Source organism: Narcine bancroftii, chromosome 7, assembly GCF_036971445.1.
Source record: "Narcine bancroftii isolate sNarBan1 chromosome 7, sNarBan1.hap1, whole genome shotgun sequence".
Lineage (NCBI taxonomy): Eukaryota > Metazoa > Chordata > Chondrichthyes > Torpediniformes > Narcinidae > Narcine > Narcine bancroftii.
In genome coordinates this window covers 201,186,680-201,208,421 of record NC_091475.1, presented here as the reverse complement: position 1 = coordinate 201,208,421, position 21,742 = coordinate 201,186,680, and the positions used below count along the sequence as shown (strand labels likewise).

Genomic DNA, 21,742 nt, shown 5'->3' with positions numbered 1-21,742 from the left:
GCTATATGGAACTAGACGACAGCATGAAGTCAAAACAGCAGACAGGATGTGAGCCTGAAATGATGAGCCATCTCTCTTCAAATCTCACGATGTCCTGTGAACATAGTCTGTTTCTGTGTGTGCCATAGGTGTTCAACAGCTCTTTTCCACTAAGCCTGATTCTTCACTAAACAATAGAACTTAAATAAGGGTGAGAGAACAGTGGGGACTTAAAAATAATTTTAGAATGATTTCCCCTTTAATTTAGGAAGTGTAGATGCTGAATGGTAAAAGGTGACAATATCCAGACAAAAAACAAAGAACTTTTATGATATATCTTTAATTGAATTCACCTTCCCCCCACCTCCCCCCCCAACACCTTCCACAACACCTATTCCCACTTTGACTCCTACTTGGTATTTGCTATCCCCTCTGACCTTTCTGAGATGGAGCACTCGGTCCTCAATAGAGGCCTTATCTTCATTCCCCCTCTGCTCCCACCTTAATAAGTTCTGCACACACCATGATGCTGAACTCCTCTTCCATCGCCTCCATCTCCGAGCCTACTTCCATGACCATGATTCACCACCCCCCCCCCACCACCAAAGACTCCTTCTCCCACTTTAAGCCTTCTTCCTCCTTCTGGACCCCTCATCTTGGCCAGCTGCCCACTCTGGATCTTTTTATTTCCAACTGCTGCCAAGACATCATTCAACTGCCTCAACGTCGCCACAACTCTCTCACATTCTAATATTACTTCCCCTGAATGCTCTGCCCTCCACTCTCTCCAGAGCAATCCCATCCTCACCATCAAACCCGCAGATCAGGGTGTTGTAGCCTGGCACACTGACCTCTACCTTGCTGAGGCCAGGCGACAGCACTCAAAAACCTCCTCCATCACAGCTCATCAAGCCACTGTTTCCAACACCATCTCCAATTCCATCACTCCTGATCACATCCCCTCCATGGTCACCATCCTCATTGTTTCCCATCCCCACATTTCTCATTTTTACTTTACACCTAAGATACACAAGCTCAACTACCCGGGCAAACCCATTGTTTCCACTTGCTCTTGGCCCACCAAACTAGCTTCATCTTACCTTGACTCAATTTTTTCTCCCCTGGTCCAATCCCTCCCCACCTACATCCACGATGTCTCACATGCCCTCCATCTCTTCAATGACTTCAGATTCCCCAAACCTCATCCTCATGATGGATGTTTGATCCCTGGTTCAACACATATTGGGTATCTTTAGAATTCTGTCGTTGGTCTCAGACGAAGGGAAGAATGAAATATGCTGCCCAATTCTTCCTCACAGATTTACACTGTAATAATTGTGAGCGAAATATAAAAAGTCTCAATAGATTGCCAACATCACGCTAAATGGAACTGAATTCTTTATTGTCACATGTACCAAGTAAAATGTTTTGTTCACTATCCAAACAAGTCAACCCATAATATGTATGGCATGTGTGGAATAAGAGAACAAAAGTGCAGGTTGTTGTGTCAAGAGGGCAGGGTGTAGAGAAAAGTGCAATCAAAACAAAGTCATCATCTTTTACCAGAAAGGTTCATCCAAGAGTCTGAGAGATTCATTGATAGGAAAGAATCTGGCCTTGAATTTAGAGCATATGTATCTTCTTTCTGACAGAAGTGGACTAAAGAGAGTTTGATGATGGTGGGATTCATCTTTTATAATGTTAGCAGATTTCCAAAGACAACAAGGGATATCAATTTTAAATTTAGATATACAGCAATGTAACAGGCCCTTTTGGCCCGCAGGCCTATGAAAAGCCCAACTACATCCAATTGACCTACACACCCATATATTTTGAACGGTGGGAGGAAACTAGAACAACTGGAAGAATCCCACACAGACTCGCAGAGAACGTACAGTTACGAGCCCAGAGGACCCCAAAACCCAGCAGCAATAGATATTCACCAAGACTAATGGTTAATTAAACAAAAGTTGCTTTTAATTATCTTTAAACATGAAAACAGAATCAAACTTTAACTTATCAGTGCTGAGGCAAGGTAGACTGGAGGGCTCATCGAGGGAGGCAGTGTGGGTAGAGGCCTCCAAATGGGGAAAGGGAACTAAAGAGCAAATGTGAAAGGAAATAGGTGAGATGTGCAGGAGAAATAGGGTGGTGTTGGTTGGGGATTTCAATTTTCCAAACATAGATTGGGAAACACAGTCAGTAAAAGGCCAGGATTGCTTAGTATTTATGCATTGTGTTCAGGATTGCTTATTGCAGCAATATGTTGAGATGCCAACTAGAGGGGGAGCGGTTGTTTGGGAATGCAATGTGGCAGGTGACAGAGGTAAGCATTGGAGAGAACTTTGGATCCAGTGATCATGGGTCCATTAGCTTTAGCTTAATGATGGAAAGGGATAGGTCGGGTCTGAGGTTGAAGGTCTTTGAGTGTGGGAAAGGCCAGATTTGGAGAAATGAGAAGGGATTTGCAGAGAGTTGTGTGAGCTGATCTTTTTGCTGGAAAGGATGAAGAGGAAATTTGGGGGGCATTTAGCAGTGAGATTTTGAGAGTACAGGATCTTCATGTTCCAGTCAGGCTGAAGGGGAAGATTAATGGTTTGAGGGAGCTGTGGTTTTCTGTTGAAATTAAGAAGTTGGTTCGGGACAAGAGGGAGGCCTATACCAAATATAAAAAGAACAAGGGATTGAGGAGATGTATGGTCGTTACTTAGATTGCAGGAAGAACCTTAAGAGGGAAAAAGAAGGTATGAGGAGTCCATAGCTAATAAGGCGAAGGTGAGTCCTAATAGATATGTGAACAGTAAAAGGAGGGTTAGGGACTGAGGTCCTGAATTTAAATAAAGGGAATTATGATGGTATGAGACGGGAGTTGAATAAAATTGATTGGGTGGTGTTTATGGGGGAGTTGACTGTGGATAGACAATGGAAAGCAGTCACAGATCTAACAGAAAAGGTGACTCAACCGTGGATAACAAGGGAAATTAGAGACAGCATTAGGTCCAAAGAGAGAGCATATCAATTGGCCAAAAAATGTACCACAACAGAAGACTGGGAGCAGTTCAAGATGCACCAAAGGAGGACAAAGGGATTAATCAAGAGAGCAAAAATAAATTACGAAAGTAAGCTTGCGGCAAATATAAAAACCGACTGCAAAAGCTTTTATAAATATGTCAAGAGGAAAAGATTGGTGAAATCCAGAGTAGGTCCCTTGCATTTGGAATCAGGGGAATATATAATGGGGAATAAGGAAATGGCAGACCAATTAAATTCTTATTTTAGTTCTGTTTTTACAAGAGAGGATACAAATAACCTCCCAAGGATGTTGGGAAACATAGAGACTAATGCAAGGGAGGAACTGAAAGAAATCAGTATCTCTGAGGACATGGTCTTGGGGAAATTGATGGGATTGAAGGCAGATAAATCCCAAGGGCCTGATCATCTACATCCTAGGGTACTTAAGGAAGTGGCCATTCAGATAGCAGATGCTTTAAGAATTATTTTCCAGAACTCGATAGACTCAGGATCAGTACCCATGGATTGGAGGGTAGCTAATGTTACCCCACTATTTAAAAAGGGGGGTAGAGAAGCAGGGAATTATAGGCCGGTGAGCCTTACATCAGTAGTGGACAAAATGATGAAATCCATAATTAAGGATGTAATAGCGGAGCATATGACTAGCAGAGAAGGGATCAAATGGAGCCAACATGGATTTACAAAAGTAAATCGTGCTTGACAAATCTATTGGAATTCTTTGAGATGGTGACAGGTAAAATAGATGGGGGAGAGCCAGTGAATGTGGTGTACCTGGACTTCCAAAAGGCCTTCGATAAGGTCCCGCATAAATGACTGGCTTCCAAAATCAAGGCTCATGGGATTGGGGGCAAAGTATTGATGTGGATTGAGAACTGGCTGGCAGGTAGAAGACAGAGAGTTGGGATAAATGGCTCATTTTCTGAGTGGCAAGTGGTGACCAGTGGGGTGCCACAGGGATCTGTACTGGGACCCCAGCTGTTCACAATTTACATTAATGATCTGTATGAGGGGATTGGATATAATATCTCCAAATTTGCAGATGACACTAAACTAGGAGGGGTTGTGTGCACGGAAGAGGGGGTCAGGAAGCTCCAGTGTGATTTGGATAAATTTAGGGACTGGGCAGATACATGGCAAATGCACTACAATGTGGATAAATGTGAGGTTATCCACTTTGGTAATACAAATCGGAGGGCAGATTACTATTTGAATGGCAATAGATTAAGAGATGGGGAAGCGCAGAGAGACCTAGGGGTACTTGTACACCAGTCTCTGAAGGCGAGCATGCAGGTACAGCAGGCGGTTAAAAAGACAAATGGTATGTTGGCCTTCATATCAAGAGGGTTTGAGTCTAGGAACAAGGATACCTTACTGCAGCTGTACAGGGCCTTGCTAAGACCCCACCTGGAGTATTGTGTGCAGTTTTGGTCACCTTATCTAAGGAAGGATGTTCTTGCAATGGAGGGAGTGCAGAGGCGATTCACCAGGCTGATACCTGGAATGGCAGGAATGACTTAGGAGGAAAGATTGCGCAAGTTGGGATTGTACTCGCTGGAGTTTAGAAGATTGAGAGGGGATCTCATAGAGACATAAAATTCTGGCAGGACGGACAGAATGGATGCAGATGGGATGTTTCCAAGGATGGGAAAATCCAGAACCCGGGGCCATGGTTTGAGGATAATAGGCAAACCATTTAGGACCGAGATGAAGAGGAATTTCTTTACCCAGAGGGTGGTGAATCTGTGGAATTCATTGCCACAGAGGGCAGTAGAGGCAGGTTCATTAAATATATTTAAGAGGGAATTAGATCTATTTCTTCAGTCTAAGGGTATTAAAGGTTACGGAGAGAAGGCGGAGACGGGATACTGAACTTTAAGATCAGCCATGATCTCGTTGAATGGCGGAACAGGCTCGAAGGGTCGAATGACCTACTCCTGCTCCTATTTTCTATATTTCTATGTTTCTAGGATAGAATAGGTCCACTGAATGATGGTACCAATGAACTATACCAGGAACTGTATGAGATGGAAGAAATATTGAACAATTTTTTTCTCGTCTATATTCACGAGGGAAAGGGACATTGGGTATACGAGATAAGAGAGACAAAGGGCTTAGTTATGGAAAGGATAGGGATTAGTAAAGTGAGAGTTTTGGAGCTTCTAGGGTCAATTAAGGTAGATAAGTCTCTTGGTCCTGATGGGATTTTTCCCAGGACTTTAAGGGAGATCAGGGAACAAATAGTTGAAGCACTGACAGTGATTTTTCAAAGATCACTGGAGGATGGGGTGGTACCACAGGATTGGAGGGTTGCAAATGTAGTTCTGTTGTTCAAAAAAGGCAGTAGGTGTAGGCCAAGTAATTATCGGCCAGTAATTTTGACTTTGGTGGTGAGGAAGGTTATGGAGAGTATTCTTTGAGATAGTATATACAAATATTTGGATAGGCAGGAATTGATTAGGGGCACCCAGCATGGGTTTGTAAAGGAAAGTCATGTTTGACGAACCTTGTTGAGTTTTTGAGGAAGTGACAGAAAAAGTGGATGAAGGTAGAGCGGTAGATGTGATCTATTTGGATTTTAGTAAGGCTTTTGATAAGGTTCCGCATGGAAGTCACTAGGAATTAGTAGAGAGATTATGATACAGAGTTCACTGAATATGAATTCCCATGTAGACAGGGTGGTTAAGAAGGCATATGGTCTGCTGGCCTTCATTAATCATAGTATAGAGAATAGGAGCTGGGAAGTGATGCTACGGCTTTTTAAGGCATTGGTGAGAATGCGTTTGGAGTACTGTGCTCAGTTCTGGTCTCCAAATTATAGAAAGGATATAGATAATGTGGAGAGGGTGCAAAGAAGGTTTACAAGGATGTTTTCTGCTTTACAGTATCTGGATTAAAGGGAGAGATTATGGAGACTGGGACTTTATTCATTGGAACGTAGATGACTGAGAGGGACTTGATAGAGGTATTTAAAATTATGAAAGGTATAGATAGACTAGACATAAACAGACTCTTTCCCCTGAGGGAAGAGAGTTGGAACAAGAGGCTATGAGTCGAGGGTAAGGGGGGGAAACACTTTAGGAGAAATATTAGAGGTGGCTTTTTCACTCAGCGAGTGGTGGCAGAATGGAATGAACTTCCGAATGAGATGGTTGCATCAGGGTCCTTTCTGTCATTTAAGAGAAGGTTGGATGTGTACATGGAGGTGAGAGGATCAGAGAGTTATTGGTGGTGAACGGGAGGTTTGAGCTAGTGGAGTTGTTCTAGTGGACCGGTGCGGACTTGAAAGGCCGACATGGCCTGTTTTCATTCTGTAAATGGTTATATGGTTATAATTATCACTATTGACTTACTTAACCTAACTTAACCCCCTTCTAATTCTAAGTGCATATGTATGTAATGTGTGTGTAAGTTCAGAAAAGTTATTTGGTTCACAGTCCAATCTCATTTCTCATTCCTCCAAATTCACTGGTTGCAGGCAATCCTTATATCTTTCTCTCTCTCTCTCTCTCTCTCTCTTCTCTCCGCTAGCAAAACCACATCACCCTCTTAGAACAACGTTCTCTTCCAGACAATCTGCGGCTCCAACAAGATCTTTCATCTATTGCCTTTTAGAAACAACAATCCATTAGTGAAGTCTCTTGAGCTCTCTTCAAAGCTCTTGCAAAAGCTGTGGAGCTGATAGGTCTAGCATGGGGCAGAGCTCCAGTATTTCAAATAAGATCCCTTTCAAAGTATTTATATGTGACCTACTCTAACAAACCTTTCTCAATTTATCTCCCCAAAACAAATCTATTTATATACTCTGTCACAGTACAAGCTCTCCTTCCAGACAGCACCAGATTCAAACCACAGATGCTGGCATTGAAATAGAATTGTGCTAACCAATACACTCATCATGTCACCCATATAGATGGAGTAGATGCAGGGGACATTGGGTGACATGATAGCTTGAGCTCACTGCAATTTCTTCTTGTAGTTACTGAATTCCTAGACTGTGTTTGCAGTTTCACATTTACAAATTGACTACAGTAAATGTTTTACTTGATGTGCTTGATTTAGCTGATCCAAACCTTGATGTTTGTTGTCATTAGTTGTGTTGTGTTCATGCCCAGTTTCTTGGGAAAAGTAATTACCTGTCTACTTGCCTCATTAGAAATTACACCTCAGGTGACCAGCCAGGAATCAGGTGACATGGACAAGAACACCACAAGGTTGGACAATCAAACGTTAGAGATGCTGAACAGTGCTGCAGTCAGGATCACCATTCCTGCAGTCTATCTGGTCGTCATTATTATTGGTCTGCCTGCCAATGGTATCTCCTTACTGCTGTGTTTCTGCACTCATCCAAAGACATCCTTGGTCATCTTCATAATCAACCTGGCCATCACTGACCTCCTGCTTGGCTTTTTTCTCCCGTTCCAGATTGCCTACCATTTGAGCCATAGCAACTGGATTTTTGGAAGGGTCCTTTGTACCTTTGTCACCACTTTGTTTTATGCTAACATGTACAGCTCCATCCTGACCATGACATTTATAAGCATTGAGCGCTATGTTGCAGTGGTCTATCCAATACTGTACAACACAAAGTGGAAAAGAAAGTATGCTGTGATTGCTTGTCTGGGGATATGGGTTACTTTACTGCTTGTTTTATTGCCTTTCGAATACAGCGATTTAACGTTTCATGTTCATGAGCTCAAGATTACTACTTGTTTCGATATACTTAAAAAAAGCATGTTTCCTGACCAGAGAACATGGGGATTGTTTCTATTCACCCTGTTTGTGCTACTCTTCCTGATCCCATTTACAATCACTATTGTGTGCTATACGCTAGTCATTTGGAAACTCTCACAGTCCACTCTCAGGACCGAAGAAAAGAAGAAGAAGAGAGCAGTAAACTTAGCTGCCACTGTTCTCTTGGTCTTCATAACATGTTTTGCTCCCAGCAACATCACTCTTCTAATTCACATCATACTCAGATTAGTGTATGATAAGGGCTGCTACACTGCCTACAAGTTGACCTTGCCACTAAGCTGTTTGAACAGTTGCCTCAATCCCTTTATTTTCTGTTTTGCTTCCACGCATTTCCAGGAAAGGGTCTATCGTTTAATAAATTGGAGACAGTCGCCCAATCAAAGGGACAACGGTATTGTTCATTTGAGAAAGATGAGCGTCATTTAGCAGATCATGAAATGTGTCAACTGGCCAAAACAAGTGTTCAAGGAACAAATAAATCTAAAAATCCTCTCCCGATGATCTAATTGGTTAACCTGACCTCCAGTGGTCCTGTAAGGACAATGAAAGACCTTATTTTGTTATATAAGGACAATCTACTTTTACTGATTGGGGCAGAATCTGAAGACTGAAGCCCAATTCAAGCTGTCCTTATACCCAGCATAAAATAATCACATATATTCATAAAAATATTATCTCAATTGTGGTGGAACATGTCCAGGCATGACCTCACTGGGCTGGGCAGGCTGGCCCAGCTTCTGTACCTGAAACCCCTCCCCATAAGATCCCCTAATAAAGGCCGAGGGCCCTCGTCTCCTCCCTCATACCTACCTTGGCCGTGAGCCAGCAGCATGTAGAGGCATGTCTGGGTCTTCTGATCAATAAACCCTTTGAATACTTGCTTTGTGTCTGCAAGCAGTCATTGATCGCACCACATAAATAAAATTTGGGGATGCTTTACTCAGTTACAAGATATTGTTCATCAATTCCATTGCCTGCAGGAAGAGGCTATTTTGCAGACTGGCAGTCCTGATTTTGATCCTCCCGGGCCTCCTTCTTGATGGTAGTGGGTCATAAGGTGCTTTCAAATTACAGCACCTGGGTAGCCCTCCTGGGATGCACCTTTCAAATTTCAGCCAGACCTACCGTTGGTGATTTAAGGTGGAATGCCACCCCTGCAGTGACAGAAGTATCGGCCGTCAGTAGTCCCCCCATTAGTCTGCACCCGCCCACACTCCCCCCCCCCCTAGTCATCATGCCGCTGCCGTGAACCGGTAGGTGGGACTGCTCCCAAAGGGGTCCGGCTTGAGTCTTTATGCGAACCGGTGACTGACAGCCGGCAGGTGGAGCCAGCCTCCCAGTTTGCCTACCTGCAGGTACAGTGGCTGCCCCCTGCAGTAGGCTGGTGGGAGTATGACCAATGTTGTGGTTGTATCACCGCAGAGCCCAAGCCACCCATTTACACCCAGTTAACCTGTTTTCTTGAACATGGGAGGAAACTGGAGCAGCTGGAGAAAACCCACGCAGACATGGGGAGAACGAACAACCTCCTTACAGACAGGGCGCAGGATTCACAACCCGGTTACAATTGCTGGTGCTGTTAAAGCATGGAACTAACTGCTACCCTAACCATGCCACCCTACCTTCTACCTTCTAAAGACAATCTGTGTGAAGAGGTTTCTCCTGTAGCAGCTCAATAATGACCCCCCCCCCCCCCCACCCCAACAGGTCAAGAGATCTGGGTTTGAATCTGACATTGGATTTCATCAGAATGGTTTATATGTGTATGCATCTTACCCCCCCGCCCCCCCATGTTACATCATATGTAATAAAGATGCACTCAGGAGTAAGTGATAGTAGGCTCTTTCAGACTGCCATGTAAAATGAGGTTAACCAGGCAATTTGCCAGGTTAGTGCTCCAGTTATGCGGTAATTAGAAAGGGTCTGACCCAGTCAACCCTGTCGGAATCCAACATGGTCCCTGACCTACCTCAGAGGTAGTCAGGGAGCCCAGTTAACCTTATCTTGGTCACGTCCACAGGCGATTGGAGAATGAAAATGGCCGACCCAATTATTCCGGTGACGTCAGCACTTGCGTGCGTGCATCACCGGGCAGCCGGCACCTGAACATCCGGCAGCACTTCCAGTGAGTACGTGACATGTCATTGCGGGGGTGACATCCCCTTAAATCGCCGGGTTGGCGATTTAATGGGTGAATCCCCCAGCAATTTAAAAGCTGCTTCCAGCACCTTTGTCCAGCAATCACACCCGGGTCCCAGGAGGGCAACCCAGGGGCTGCAGTTTAAAAGCGGCTAGTGAAAACTGTCGTTTCTGTAGGCGGGTGGCTGACAAATCAGCAAGAGAGTTTGCAGTTGTTGAGGATGTGAGCAGAAAAATTTGAATCACACAGTATCAAAGTTCAGATTTATTGTCAGAGTACATGCATGTCCTCACATACAACCTGAGATTTTTTTTTCCTGCACGTAAGGCAGAATTACAACTGATTGGTAGAGCAAAAACAAGCTGTACTCAAGAAATGATCTGTATACAAATGATAGAAATGTAAACAAGAAGGCAGGGCAAACAAACTTCACAATACAGAAAATAAATATTCAGCAATAAATAATGTGCAAAGTTAAAGTTCTTAAATGAGTGTCTGATTGAGTTTGTTATTTCGGAGTCTGATAGTGAGAGGTACCATCTGTTCCTGAACTAGTGGCACGTGTCTTGTAGTACCTCTTTCCTTATGGCAGCAGTAAGGACAGAGCATGTCCTGAGTGTTGTGGATCCTTGATGATGGCTGCTGCTCTCTGACAACAGTGTTGTACGTGGATGTTCTCAATGGATAAGAAGTATGAGAGGAGAATTTATCAAAAAGAATGAGAAGCGAGGTCTACAAGATTATGAGTGGGTGCTTTTTTTTTAACCCCAAGGCAGGAATAGCAAACACCAGTGGATGTATATACAAGGTGACGGGAGGGAAGTTTAGGGAAGACATCAGGGGTAAATTTTGTACACAGAAAGTTGTAGGTGCCTGGAATGCCTTGCCAGGGATGGTGGTAGAGGCTGAAACATCAGGGGCATTTAAGAGATTCTTAGACATGGATGGGAGAAAATAGAGGCTTACGAGGGAGGGAGCGTTTAGTAGATTTTTGTTAAGGAATATATGGGTCAGCTCAACATCAGAGGCAGAAGGGCCTGTAGTGTGCTATCATATTCTATGTTCTCTGGTGGGGAGAGTTTTGCCTGTGATGTACTGGGCTGTGTCCACCACCTTTAGCAGGGCTATCCACTCAGAAGTATTGGTGCCCCCATCGCAGGTCACAATACATTGTACTATACATCTGTAGAAGTTTACCAATGACATATTCAAACTCTGCAAACTCCTGAGAAAATAGAGATGCTGAAGTGCTTTCTTCACAATGACATTAGTATGTTGGGTCCAGAAAAGGTCCTCTGAGGAATTTAAATTCATGGAAAAAGGCCCTTCAGCCCACTGAGTCAGTTCCAACTGTTGTTTATTTTCGTTCATACCAAACTAATCCCATTTTACCCTGGCCACATTCCCATCAATTCCCCCCAAATTCTACCACACAATTCTAACGCACCTAGCCGCATGCCTTTGGATGTGGGAATAAAATTGAGCACCTGGGGGAAACCCACATAAGTCACAGGAAGAACATGCACCAGAGGTCAAGGTTGAACCTGAGTTGCAGAGTATTGAGGCACCCAGCCTACTTGTTTTTTTCTGCAGCCCATTGCTGCAGGTGGAAAAGTCATTCATGGCCAGGGTGGATGCTGCATGTTGAAAGTCCTGCTTCCTTGTGAGACTCTATGATACCTGTTTTGTACATTTATAAACCATACATGCTCCTTTTCCCAAGGGATCAGTGAAGCAGGTATTTAGTCCAGCAGATAACTTGAATATCCTCTGACATTTTTCACATTGCAAACTCTTAATGCCAGTTTGTTGACTAAGACAAGTAATCTATCCTGATATCATAACCTGTAACCTCCCACGAATAATGCAGTAGCACAAATCCTGGACTCAATCTAATTGTGTGTCTTGGAAGTTCATATGACCTGCAAATGGCCCAGGCGTAGTTAAGTAGGAACAAATGTGCATGGAACAATTGAGGTGATGAGATGTGGGAGCACTATGGCCATTCAACACCACTCTACTGTTTAGTAAAATTGTGATTTAGGCCTCAACTCTGCAAAAGCACTCATTTCCCATAATTTAAATGTAGGCATACAGCACATTTACAGGCTTTTTAGGCCTAGAGCCCATGCCTTCCAATTACACCTAATGGATCTACAACCCTGACACATTTTTGGAACAGTGGGAGGTGTGACAGAGTATTTAGAGGTGGTTTGGGAGGAATTGTTAGAGCAGCTTGCCCACACACATTTTAAAACACAGAATATTTGCAGGACTTTTGCAGAATGCTTTTTGCAGGAGTCAACAAAGTATCAACAGCAGCTTGCCTGGGAAAGCATGTGATCTTTGCAGGCAGAGAAGAACTGTTTTACTCTCAAAGAGGGAGGATATGAAACAGAGAGAGGAGTCACAGAAATTATTTTCAGAAGGACAAAGTTGACAAACTTTGGAAGACTGTCTGCTCAAAGGAGAAGACTGGCTGTCTGAAAAGTGACCTGAAAGAAAGAGGATTATCTGGAGAACCCTGAAGGAGGCAAGTTGCGTCAGCAAGACTGATTGAGAAGGAATTCGTTGTAGATATCCTGGGAAAGGAATCTCTCTCTGAAAACCAGCAAGAGCCCTCCTGAGTGTAACCATTTGCCTGTTAAGCACCAAAGACTGGTGAACTTTGTTAATGTTAACTTCTGTGCACAGAACAAGAATTGCCTGCAACCAGAGAGATTGGACTGTGATCCAAAGAACTTTTCTAATCTTAAGTACACATTACACACACCTGAGCTTAGTATTAGAGGGGGGGATTAAGTAGGTTAAGTAAGTAGGTTAAGTAATAAGTTAAAGTTTAATTCCATTTTCTTGTTCAAATATAATTAAAAACTACTTTTGTTTAAGTAACCCTGTGTTGTAGTGCATATCTATTTCTGCTGGTTTTTGGGGTCCTCTGGACTCTGTAACAGAGGAAACTGGAGATCCCAGAGGAAACCCTCGCAGACACAGGGAGAATGTACAAACTCCTTACAGACACCGCTGAATTCGGGGAATTAGGGGATATGGGGAGAAGGCAGGTAGGTGGAGTTAGGTCATAAATTAGATCAGCCATGATCGTATTGAATGGCGGAGCAGGCTCAATGGGCCATTTATGGCCGACTCCTGTTCCTACTTCCTATGTTCCCATGTTCCTATGAACCCTGTTTGCTGGTGCCGTAACATCAATGTGTTAATCTCTTATGCTAACCGTGCCGCCCTATTAGATAAGACCGATTGCCCATGGCTTGTAAAATTCCATTAATCTCATCTTTAAATACATGTAATTGATCCACCTCCACACGTCTTTGAATGGAGAGCTGTCTGAGAGAAGAAATCCCTGCTCATTTCTGTCTTAAATAGACAAAATTCCTTGTTGTAAAGCTGTACCCTTTACTTCAGGTTATTGCCTGTTTCATTATGACCATCCCTTCCCAACTTTATGAAGAATACAATCTCAGTCCCCTCAAACTTTCTCCCTGAGAGAACCATTTGGTTTAAGTGCCCTATTTATATGCTGTTACTTTCATTGCTAATACACGTAACTTTCCTTTAGGTAATTTGTTCTATTTTCTCATTGCAGCCATTTGTCGTTCGTGAAGAGGTAAATGATTGTGTAATCATTCCGCCTTTACCCAATTCCTATTTTATCTGCTGCCATTGAATTTGAATGTGGTGTTTGCATCTATTTGAAAAGAAAGCAGAGCTCTTGAAAGTTTGGTAAAATTACATTCATATTCATACAATAAAAGAATGGTATCTTTTCCCGCATCTTTAATATTATTTTGCATATGGATACTAGCCAAATGCAGTAAAGTATTAATGTTGAGATCGAACAATTATCATTCTTTCTTTTGGCTTGGCTTCGCGGATGAAGATTTATGGAAGGGGTAAATGTCCACGTCAGCTGCAGGCTCGTTGGTGGCTGACAAGTCCGATGCGGGACAGGCAGACACGGTTGCAGCGGCTGCAGGGGAAAATTGGTGGGTTGGGGTTGGGTGTTGGGTTTTTCCTCCTTTGCCTTTTGTCAGTGAGGTGGGCTCTGCAGTCTTCTTCAAAGGAGGTTGCTGCCCGCCGAACTGTGAGGCGCCAAGATGCACGGTTTGAGGCGAGATCAGCCCACTGGCGGTGGTCAATGTGGCAGGCACCAAGAGATTTCTTTAGGCAGTCCTTGTACCTCTTCTTTGGTGCACCTCTGTCACGGTGGCCAGTGGAGAGCTCGCCATATAACAGGATCTTGGGAAGGCGATGGTCCTCCATTCTGGAGACGTGATCCATCCAGCGCAGCTGGATCTTCAGCAGCGTGGACTCGATGCTGTCGACCTCTGCCATCTCGAGTACTTCGACGTTAGGGATGAAAGCGCTCCAATGGATGTTGAGGATGGAGCAGAGACAACGCTGGTGGAAGCGTTCTAGGAGCCGTAGGTGATGCCGGTAGAGGACCCATGATTCGGAGCCGAACAGGAGTGTGGGTATGACAACGGCTCTGTATACGCTTATCTTTGTGAGGTTTTTCAGTTGGTTGTTTTTCCAGACTCTTTTGTGTAGTCTTCCAAAGGCGCTATTTGGCCTGGAAGTCAGCCTGAAGAAAACTGAGGTCCTCCATCAGCCAGCTCCCCACCATGACTACCAGCCCCCTCACATCTCCATCGGGCACACAAAACAATTATCATTACTTAAGAACAAATTGGACAGATGGTTGATAGGATGATTTTAGAAAGAGATGGGCCAAACACAGGCCTTTGGATTGAGTGTGGGTGCCACATTTTGGTTGGTGTGGGCAGGTTGGGCTGGTGGGCCTGTTTCCACGCTGTGTAACTCTGAGTAATATTTGAAAGGATGAAGGTGCTATCAAAATCACATTATGAAATTCAATCATCTACCTTGTTCACTATGCTTCTTGCATTAAAGTACATGCATTTCAGAGAATTCTGTGTTTCATGACTCATTTAAGGATGAGAAGCTTCCTTCATCTTAATCTTTTATTTTGAAAAAAGGAAAGGACCCAGATGAATGTGCACCTTCTAGTCCAATTCATTGAAAGTAAAGGTTCCATTATTCTTTTCAATCTTTTTTATTAAACGTTCTGATCAGGATCTGAATTACAGGTAAGATGTACGGAAGGAGTATGGAACCTTGGTTTTCAAGAGATATTGAGACCCTGGTTAAGAAGAAGAACGGGACCATTAGAGGGCGCACAAAATCAGTGAACTGGTGCGGACTCGAAAGGCCAACATGGCCTGTTTCCGCTCCGTAAATGGTTTTGTCACAGATGCCAAACAACACTGGAGAAATAATGTGGACTCTCCAGTTGCAGTAATTTGCAACGTTCCGTCAGTATATTTGTTTCAGTGGCAGGGTAGGGAGGGGAGTTTGTACCATATAAATTTTCTCTCCATCTGTAAAGAAAGAAGGACTGCAGTAGGCATGAGAGAAAGAGAAGAGCCAGTGATTGTGTCAGGAAAGAGGTACATTCAGCTGCTCCCTTCAGGAAAGAGATCCAGGAGGATCAGAGCCAGCACCACCAGGCCGAGAAACAGCTTCTTCCCACGGGCAGCGAGAATCCTGAATGACCAATGGAACTGCTCGCACTAGATATCATAGACTCTGATAGCTTATGAAACAATGTTTATTTATTTATTTGTATATATCAATATTTGTACTGCATATGTATTGTTTGTCTGCATGTGTGTTATGTCTGGTTGTACGCCTGCTTGCTTGGCACCGAAGACCAGAGAACGCTGTTTTCTCGCATTGTACTTTTGTTATCGGATGATAATAAACTTGACACGAAGAGAGAGAGAGAGAGAGAGAGAGTGAATTAGAATGAAAAAAGTCAGAATGTGAAAGACAGTCAGTATGTGCAAGGTCTGAGAACAGGAGGCTATTAGAGGAAGGGAGTCATTAGGGGAACATGAAGACAGAGTTTGAGAGACAATAATGGAAGGGGAATTAATATACAAATAAGAAAAAGAGACAGATAGACTGTGAATGAGACAGTATTTGAGAGAGAGAGAGAGAGAGAGAGAGAGAGAGAGAGAGAGAGAGAGAGAGAGAGAGTATAAGGGAGAGAATAAGTCAATATGTATATGGGATTGTGGTGCTACGACCACCAGCCTACTGCAGGGGGGGATCTCTGTACTTGCAGGAAGACCACCTAAGGGCTGACTCCACCTGACCAGCTGTCAATCAGCCGACCCGAATATACACTTGAGCCGGCCCCTCCTGAGCCAGTCACATGGGAGCTACCGAAGCATGAACTGGTGTTCAAGAATTTTATCTGAATAAAGCTTGATGTACAGTCTTTTAAGTTTTGTGCTTGCTCGCTGCTATCTCAGTGCACCACAGGGAGATAGAAACTGAGAGATACTGAAGAGAGGGAGAGAAGGTGATTTCTCTCTCTCTCTCTCTCTCTCTCTCTCTCTCTCTCTTTCGCTCTCTTTTAGGCATTTATGTTCTTATTTTTCCATATTATGCCTAACAATATTCACTGAAACCACAAGAAAACAAATCCTGGAAATGGTTCACAGGGTCATTTCCTAGATGATTGTTCCCTCTCCCCTGATGACGTCAGACATGTCAAAGGCTTTTTCTTCTTGGCTCAAATCTTATATGAGAATGTCATTTGTTTGAAGGTCAAGATTTTGAGGAGGCTGGGTATGACATCAGAAACCCTGGAGAATTTCCATAGAAGTGTGGTGGAAAGTGTACAGACCAGCTGCATAATGCTCTGGTCTGAAGACACCAATACCACCAAGCGTAAAGCCCTGCAAAGGTTGTGGACGCAGTGCAGGGCATAACAGGCAAAACTCTCCTCACCACTGAGAACATCTACAGGGAACGCTGCTATCGAAGAGCAGTGGCAATCATCAATAATTCCCACCACCCAGCACACGCTCTGACCTCACTGCTAGCATCAGGAAAGACTCACACCACCAGGTTCAGGAACAGCTGCTACCCCTCCACCATCAGTCTCCTCAAAAATAAACTCAATCAGGGACTCATTACTTCAGTACTTATTTTTTCCCCTCTGTATTGAACAGTTGTTCACATTTTTAAAAATTTGCTTACATGTGTACATTGTGTACAGGTTTATTTTCACTACCAATAAGTGGCAATTCTGTCTCGCCCTCAGGAAAAAGAATCATAGAGTTGTATGTGATGTGACGTATGTACTCTAACAATAAATCTGAAGCCTGAATCCATTCAAATAAAATTGGCCCCTTCCTTGTGATCTCACATCTTCTAAAATAGCCACAGGACTTATCATTATGTTTTTTCATGTATATTCAATTCACTCATCAGTAATTACCACTAATGAGGACGCAGACATTTTTCTGCATGTATTTATATCTTAAAGATGGCAAAATATGTTGAAAACTTATTGAATATAAAGATTTATAAGTAATTGAATGCAACATGCGATCATAATTTGGTATTGTGCTACTTTTATAGTCTGAAGGATTGATCTCTGACCCAATTCCCTACAGCAGTCATACCCCACTGTGATGCAGCAGGCCAGGACGCTCTTGATAATGCTCCTGTAGAAGGATGGCATAATGGTGGCTGGTTGCCTTGCCTGCTTTCGTCTTCTCAGGAAGTTCAGTCATGTTTGCACCTTACTGACCAGTACATGATATGAGCCCAGAGGACCCCAAAACCTAGCAGCAATAGATATTCAGCAAGATAAATGGTTACTTAAACAAAAGTTGTGTTTAATTATTTTTAAGCATGAAAAGAGAATCAAACTTTAACTTATTACTACCACCTTATTTAACATAACTTAATCCTCTTCTAATTCTAAATGCACGTGTATGTAATGTGTATGTACGTTTAGAAAAGTTATTTGATTCACAGTCCAATCTCACTTCTCACTCCTTCAGGTTTACTGGTTTCAGGCAATTCTTATTCTGTGCACAGAATTCAACAATTATGAATTTCACTAGGCTTTGGTGCTAGAAAGGTAAATGGTTACCACTCAGGAAGGTTCTTGTCGGTTTTCACAGAGAAATTTGTTGTTCATTAGACACCCATAACTGATTCCTTTTAATCAGCCATTTCAGTGTTTTGCCGAAGAAACTTGCCCCATCAGGGTTTTCCAGATAATAACCTCTTTCTTTCAGTTCACCACAGAGTTCCTTTTTGTTTCCCTTATTTCAAGTGAAACATTAGACAGCCAGTCCTCTCCTCTTGTACGAACCACAAGGGCTTTGACCAGGCTGAACTAAGCCCTTTCAACCCATCTTCCAAATGGTTTTTTTCAAGTTTACCAGCTTGTCCTCTTCTAGTCCCAGCTGTTGCAGCTGAACTGTAGAACTGATCTCTCTCTCTCTCACGCATGCACGCACACGCACACACACAAACACATGCACACGCACACACACACACAAACACACACACACGCACACGCACACAAACGCACACACAAACACATGCGCGCACACACATGCACACACACACAAACACACACACACGCACACATAAACACATAAACACACACACACGCACACGCACACAAACACACACACACGCACACGCACACAAACACACACACAAACACACACACACACATAAACACACACACACTCACACACACGCACACACAAACACACACACACGCACACAAACACACACACAAACACACACACATGCACACACATACACAAACACACACACAAACACACACACGCACACACACACACAAACACACACACAAACACACACACACGCACACACACAAACACACACACATGCACACGCACACAGGCACGCACACACGCACACACACACACACACAAACACACACACACAAGCACACACACACGCACACATAAACACACACACACAAACACACACACGCACACACAAGCACACACACGCACACACAAACACACACACACAAACACACAAACACACACACGCACACACACACACGCACACATGCACACACACAAACACACACACACACAAACACACACGCACACACGCACACACACACAAACACGCACACACGCACACACACACAAACACGCACACACACACGCGCACACACACACACACACACACACACACACACACACACACACACACACACACACACACACACACACACACACACACACACACACACAAAGCCTGATTTACTTCCTCTCTGCTTACAAAAACCTCTTAGAACAGCAAACAGCCCTCCCAGACAGCCTGCAGCTCAGAACCTACTCCAATTTATCTCCTTTAAAACCTTTCTATAATCTGTCACAAATGGACATCGAGGAACTTGGTGCTATCTTCTCTTTCCACTACTGATTTATTAATGTATAGTGGCCAGTGGTCGTTCCTGGTCCTCTTGAAGTATACGATCATCTCCTTCGTCTTGTCCACATTGAGACTCGGGTTGTTATTCTCGCACCATTTCATGAGATCTTCCACCTCTTCTCTGTAGTGCGACTCATCGTTATGGCTAATGAGGCTGATTAATGTGTCATCTGCCAACTGATAACTCTGTTTGGAGGTGAGTCTGGTGATGCAGTCATGGGTCAGTCGTCTGTGCTGAGTGCACAGCCCCAAAGTGTACCAGAGCTCAGTGTGACATTGCTTGATATGCTCTACGACTGACCCAGAAATGAATTGGTGAGACAAAACGCAGACCTAGGAACTGTTGGTAGAACATCTACGCCTGGTTGCATACCATTTCAACTCCCTTTCCCATTCTCACACCAACCTGACTGTTTTGGATCTTCTCTACTGTTTGAGTGTGGCTCAGTGTAAACTCGAGGAACAATGCCTGTAATTCTCCCTGGGCAGTATACAGCACAATGGCATGAATTTTCTAATTTCAGCTCTCTCTCCTCCTCCATACGTTTTCTGCTCCTCTCTCTTTTCACTCCTCTCTTTCCCTCTTTCCAATCCACCCATTTTAATCTCCCTTCATCTTTTATTCCATCCCCTTCCACTCCCATTTTCCCACTGGATTCTTCTGTTCTTTCTTCTTTCCCCCCATCCACCTCCAGTTCAATATGGTCTCTCCATACCACTATTGGCAGTTTTATATTCTAGTAATGACAACTTAGTCTTCCAATCACCTACTCCATTCTGTATGACTCATCTTCCTTCAGTGAACCCCTTTATTTTCTTATCTCTCTCTCCCTTTGACTGTATCTGAATCTCCTGCCTCTGTCCATCATGGTTCGCCTCTCCCTGGTTCACCAATCTACATGGGCCCCTATCCTGCTCATCCCACTCTGCCCTCTTTGCACTTCACATCTCTGAATTGCCAATCTTGATGGGTGGCTCCCACCAGAAACGTCGATCATTCTTTTTCTCTCGCGGATGCTTGATCTGCTTAGCTCCTCCGGTGGATGTGCGTAGTGAGAGGAAGGTGGAAGCAGTTGCCGGAGTGCGAACAGTGGGAACACAAAGGCTAACAGTGCTGGAGTCTGAGATTTAAGGAAGGTGAGAATGGGGACCACTAGTGGAAAGGGGAAGTGTAGATGGAACAAGGTGGGGGAGGAATTCCAGTGGGTGTAATGAGTGGGCAATAGATACATGAAACTAGGATGGGCGGTAGACACAAAAATGGTAATGAGGGTGGAGAAGATTTATGGGATAAAGGAAAAAAATGGGAGGATGGTAGGTACATCATGAGAGAGAAAGGGAGAGAGAGAGAGAGGCTTTTTATAGTGGAAATATAAGTGAGCAAAACGGCAGATATTCTCTATCCTTACATCGCTAAACTTACCTCCATAAAACCCCCAAGGGCGGATTCAGCATGTGGACTCTGATCCATCCAGAGGGTATGGTCAGCTGTGGTGTACTGTTGCTCCACCCCATCAATAAAGGTATTGCCGAAGTAAGCGGCTGTAAAGGGGCAGGCTGATGACGCTGCAATGACACCATCAGCCCACAATCAGGAAGCCACCACTAGGGCTCCCAAGGTGATTGGTACTAGGATTAGAGCTCCCTCCTTCCACCTGGAAATGTCCTCTTCCCGTTCCACCTCTGCCCCTTGCTCCTTCACTGAGCCGGGTTGGAAGGAGGCAGACAAGGGCGCGGTGGAGCCCGGAGGGGTGAACCTCTTTTTGTTTTAATGCGGGATCAATAGCAGTCTTTGTTACCCATAATCCCCCACGTAGCTGGCATTGCTCTGCGTTACCCAGAGCAGTTCCTGCTGCATGGGGTAATGAAGATTACTATTGTTCGCCGCGTATGTTTGACCTCATGACAATGGGCAGTGTTACTGCATCACTTGCCCTGCCTCCTGCCAATCTGGAGGACAGTTCCCGATACTGCTCTCCATAAAAGTAACACTGGACCAGCCTTATAGGCCTTCTCCATAAAAGGTAAGCCCACCTTTTTTTTTCCTCATTGAGCTAGCTTCAATGCAGTATCTCTCCATAAAAATGGCTAGTGACAGCGAGGGAGAGAGAGAGAAAGAGTAAGAGAGACAGAGAGAGAGATAACAAAGAAGCTGGCCAATTATGTCAAAAAGAGGGGAAAAGTTCATTCCCCTCATGTTAAGGTGAAAAAGTGGACCCCTTCAGTCCTTAGGAGCAAATATATCCAAAGGTTTATTCCAGTCAAATCACATTGACATATGGCCAATAAAATTCCTGTTAAGCTGCAACAAGTAAGAGTGAACATTGCACAATGTATCTGACATTAAACTGATGGTCATTGTAATTAACATGAAGATCTCTGCTTTACCAGGGGGCGTGTCACATGATGACGTGGGGCTAGACTTGAATTCTCTACTCTCTCTGAAAAAGGTTTTATAAAAGAGTTAAGAAGCCTCAGCCTGCTTCCCAATTTGTCCTTCAAGTA

The 21,742-nt window shown here is 43.9% G+C and overlaps 1 protein-coding gene across 3 annotated transcripts in view; it reads left to right on the top strand.

Moving 5' to 3' along the window:
• The window catches only part of LOC138739614 (P2Y purinoceptor 8-like), a 73,205-nt gene extending 64,562 nt beyond the window's left edge, over window positions 1-8,643 (top strand). For all 3 annotated transcript variants that reach the window (XM_069892008.1, XM_069892009.1, XM_069892010.1), the window contains one exon: window positions 7,166-8,643. In XM_069892008.1, coding sequence (XP_069748109.1) covers window positions 7,204-8,190 — 987 coding nt within the window. In that variant the 5' untranslated portion in view covers window positions 7,166-7,203 and the 3' untranslated portion in view covers window positions 8,191-8,643. The remainder of the gene's footprint in view (window positions 1-7,165) is intronic.
• Window positions 8,644-21,742: the final 13,099 nt, after the last annotated feature.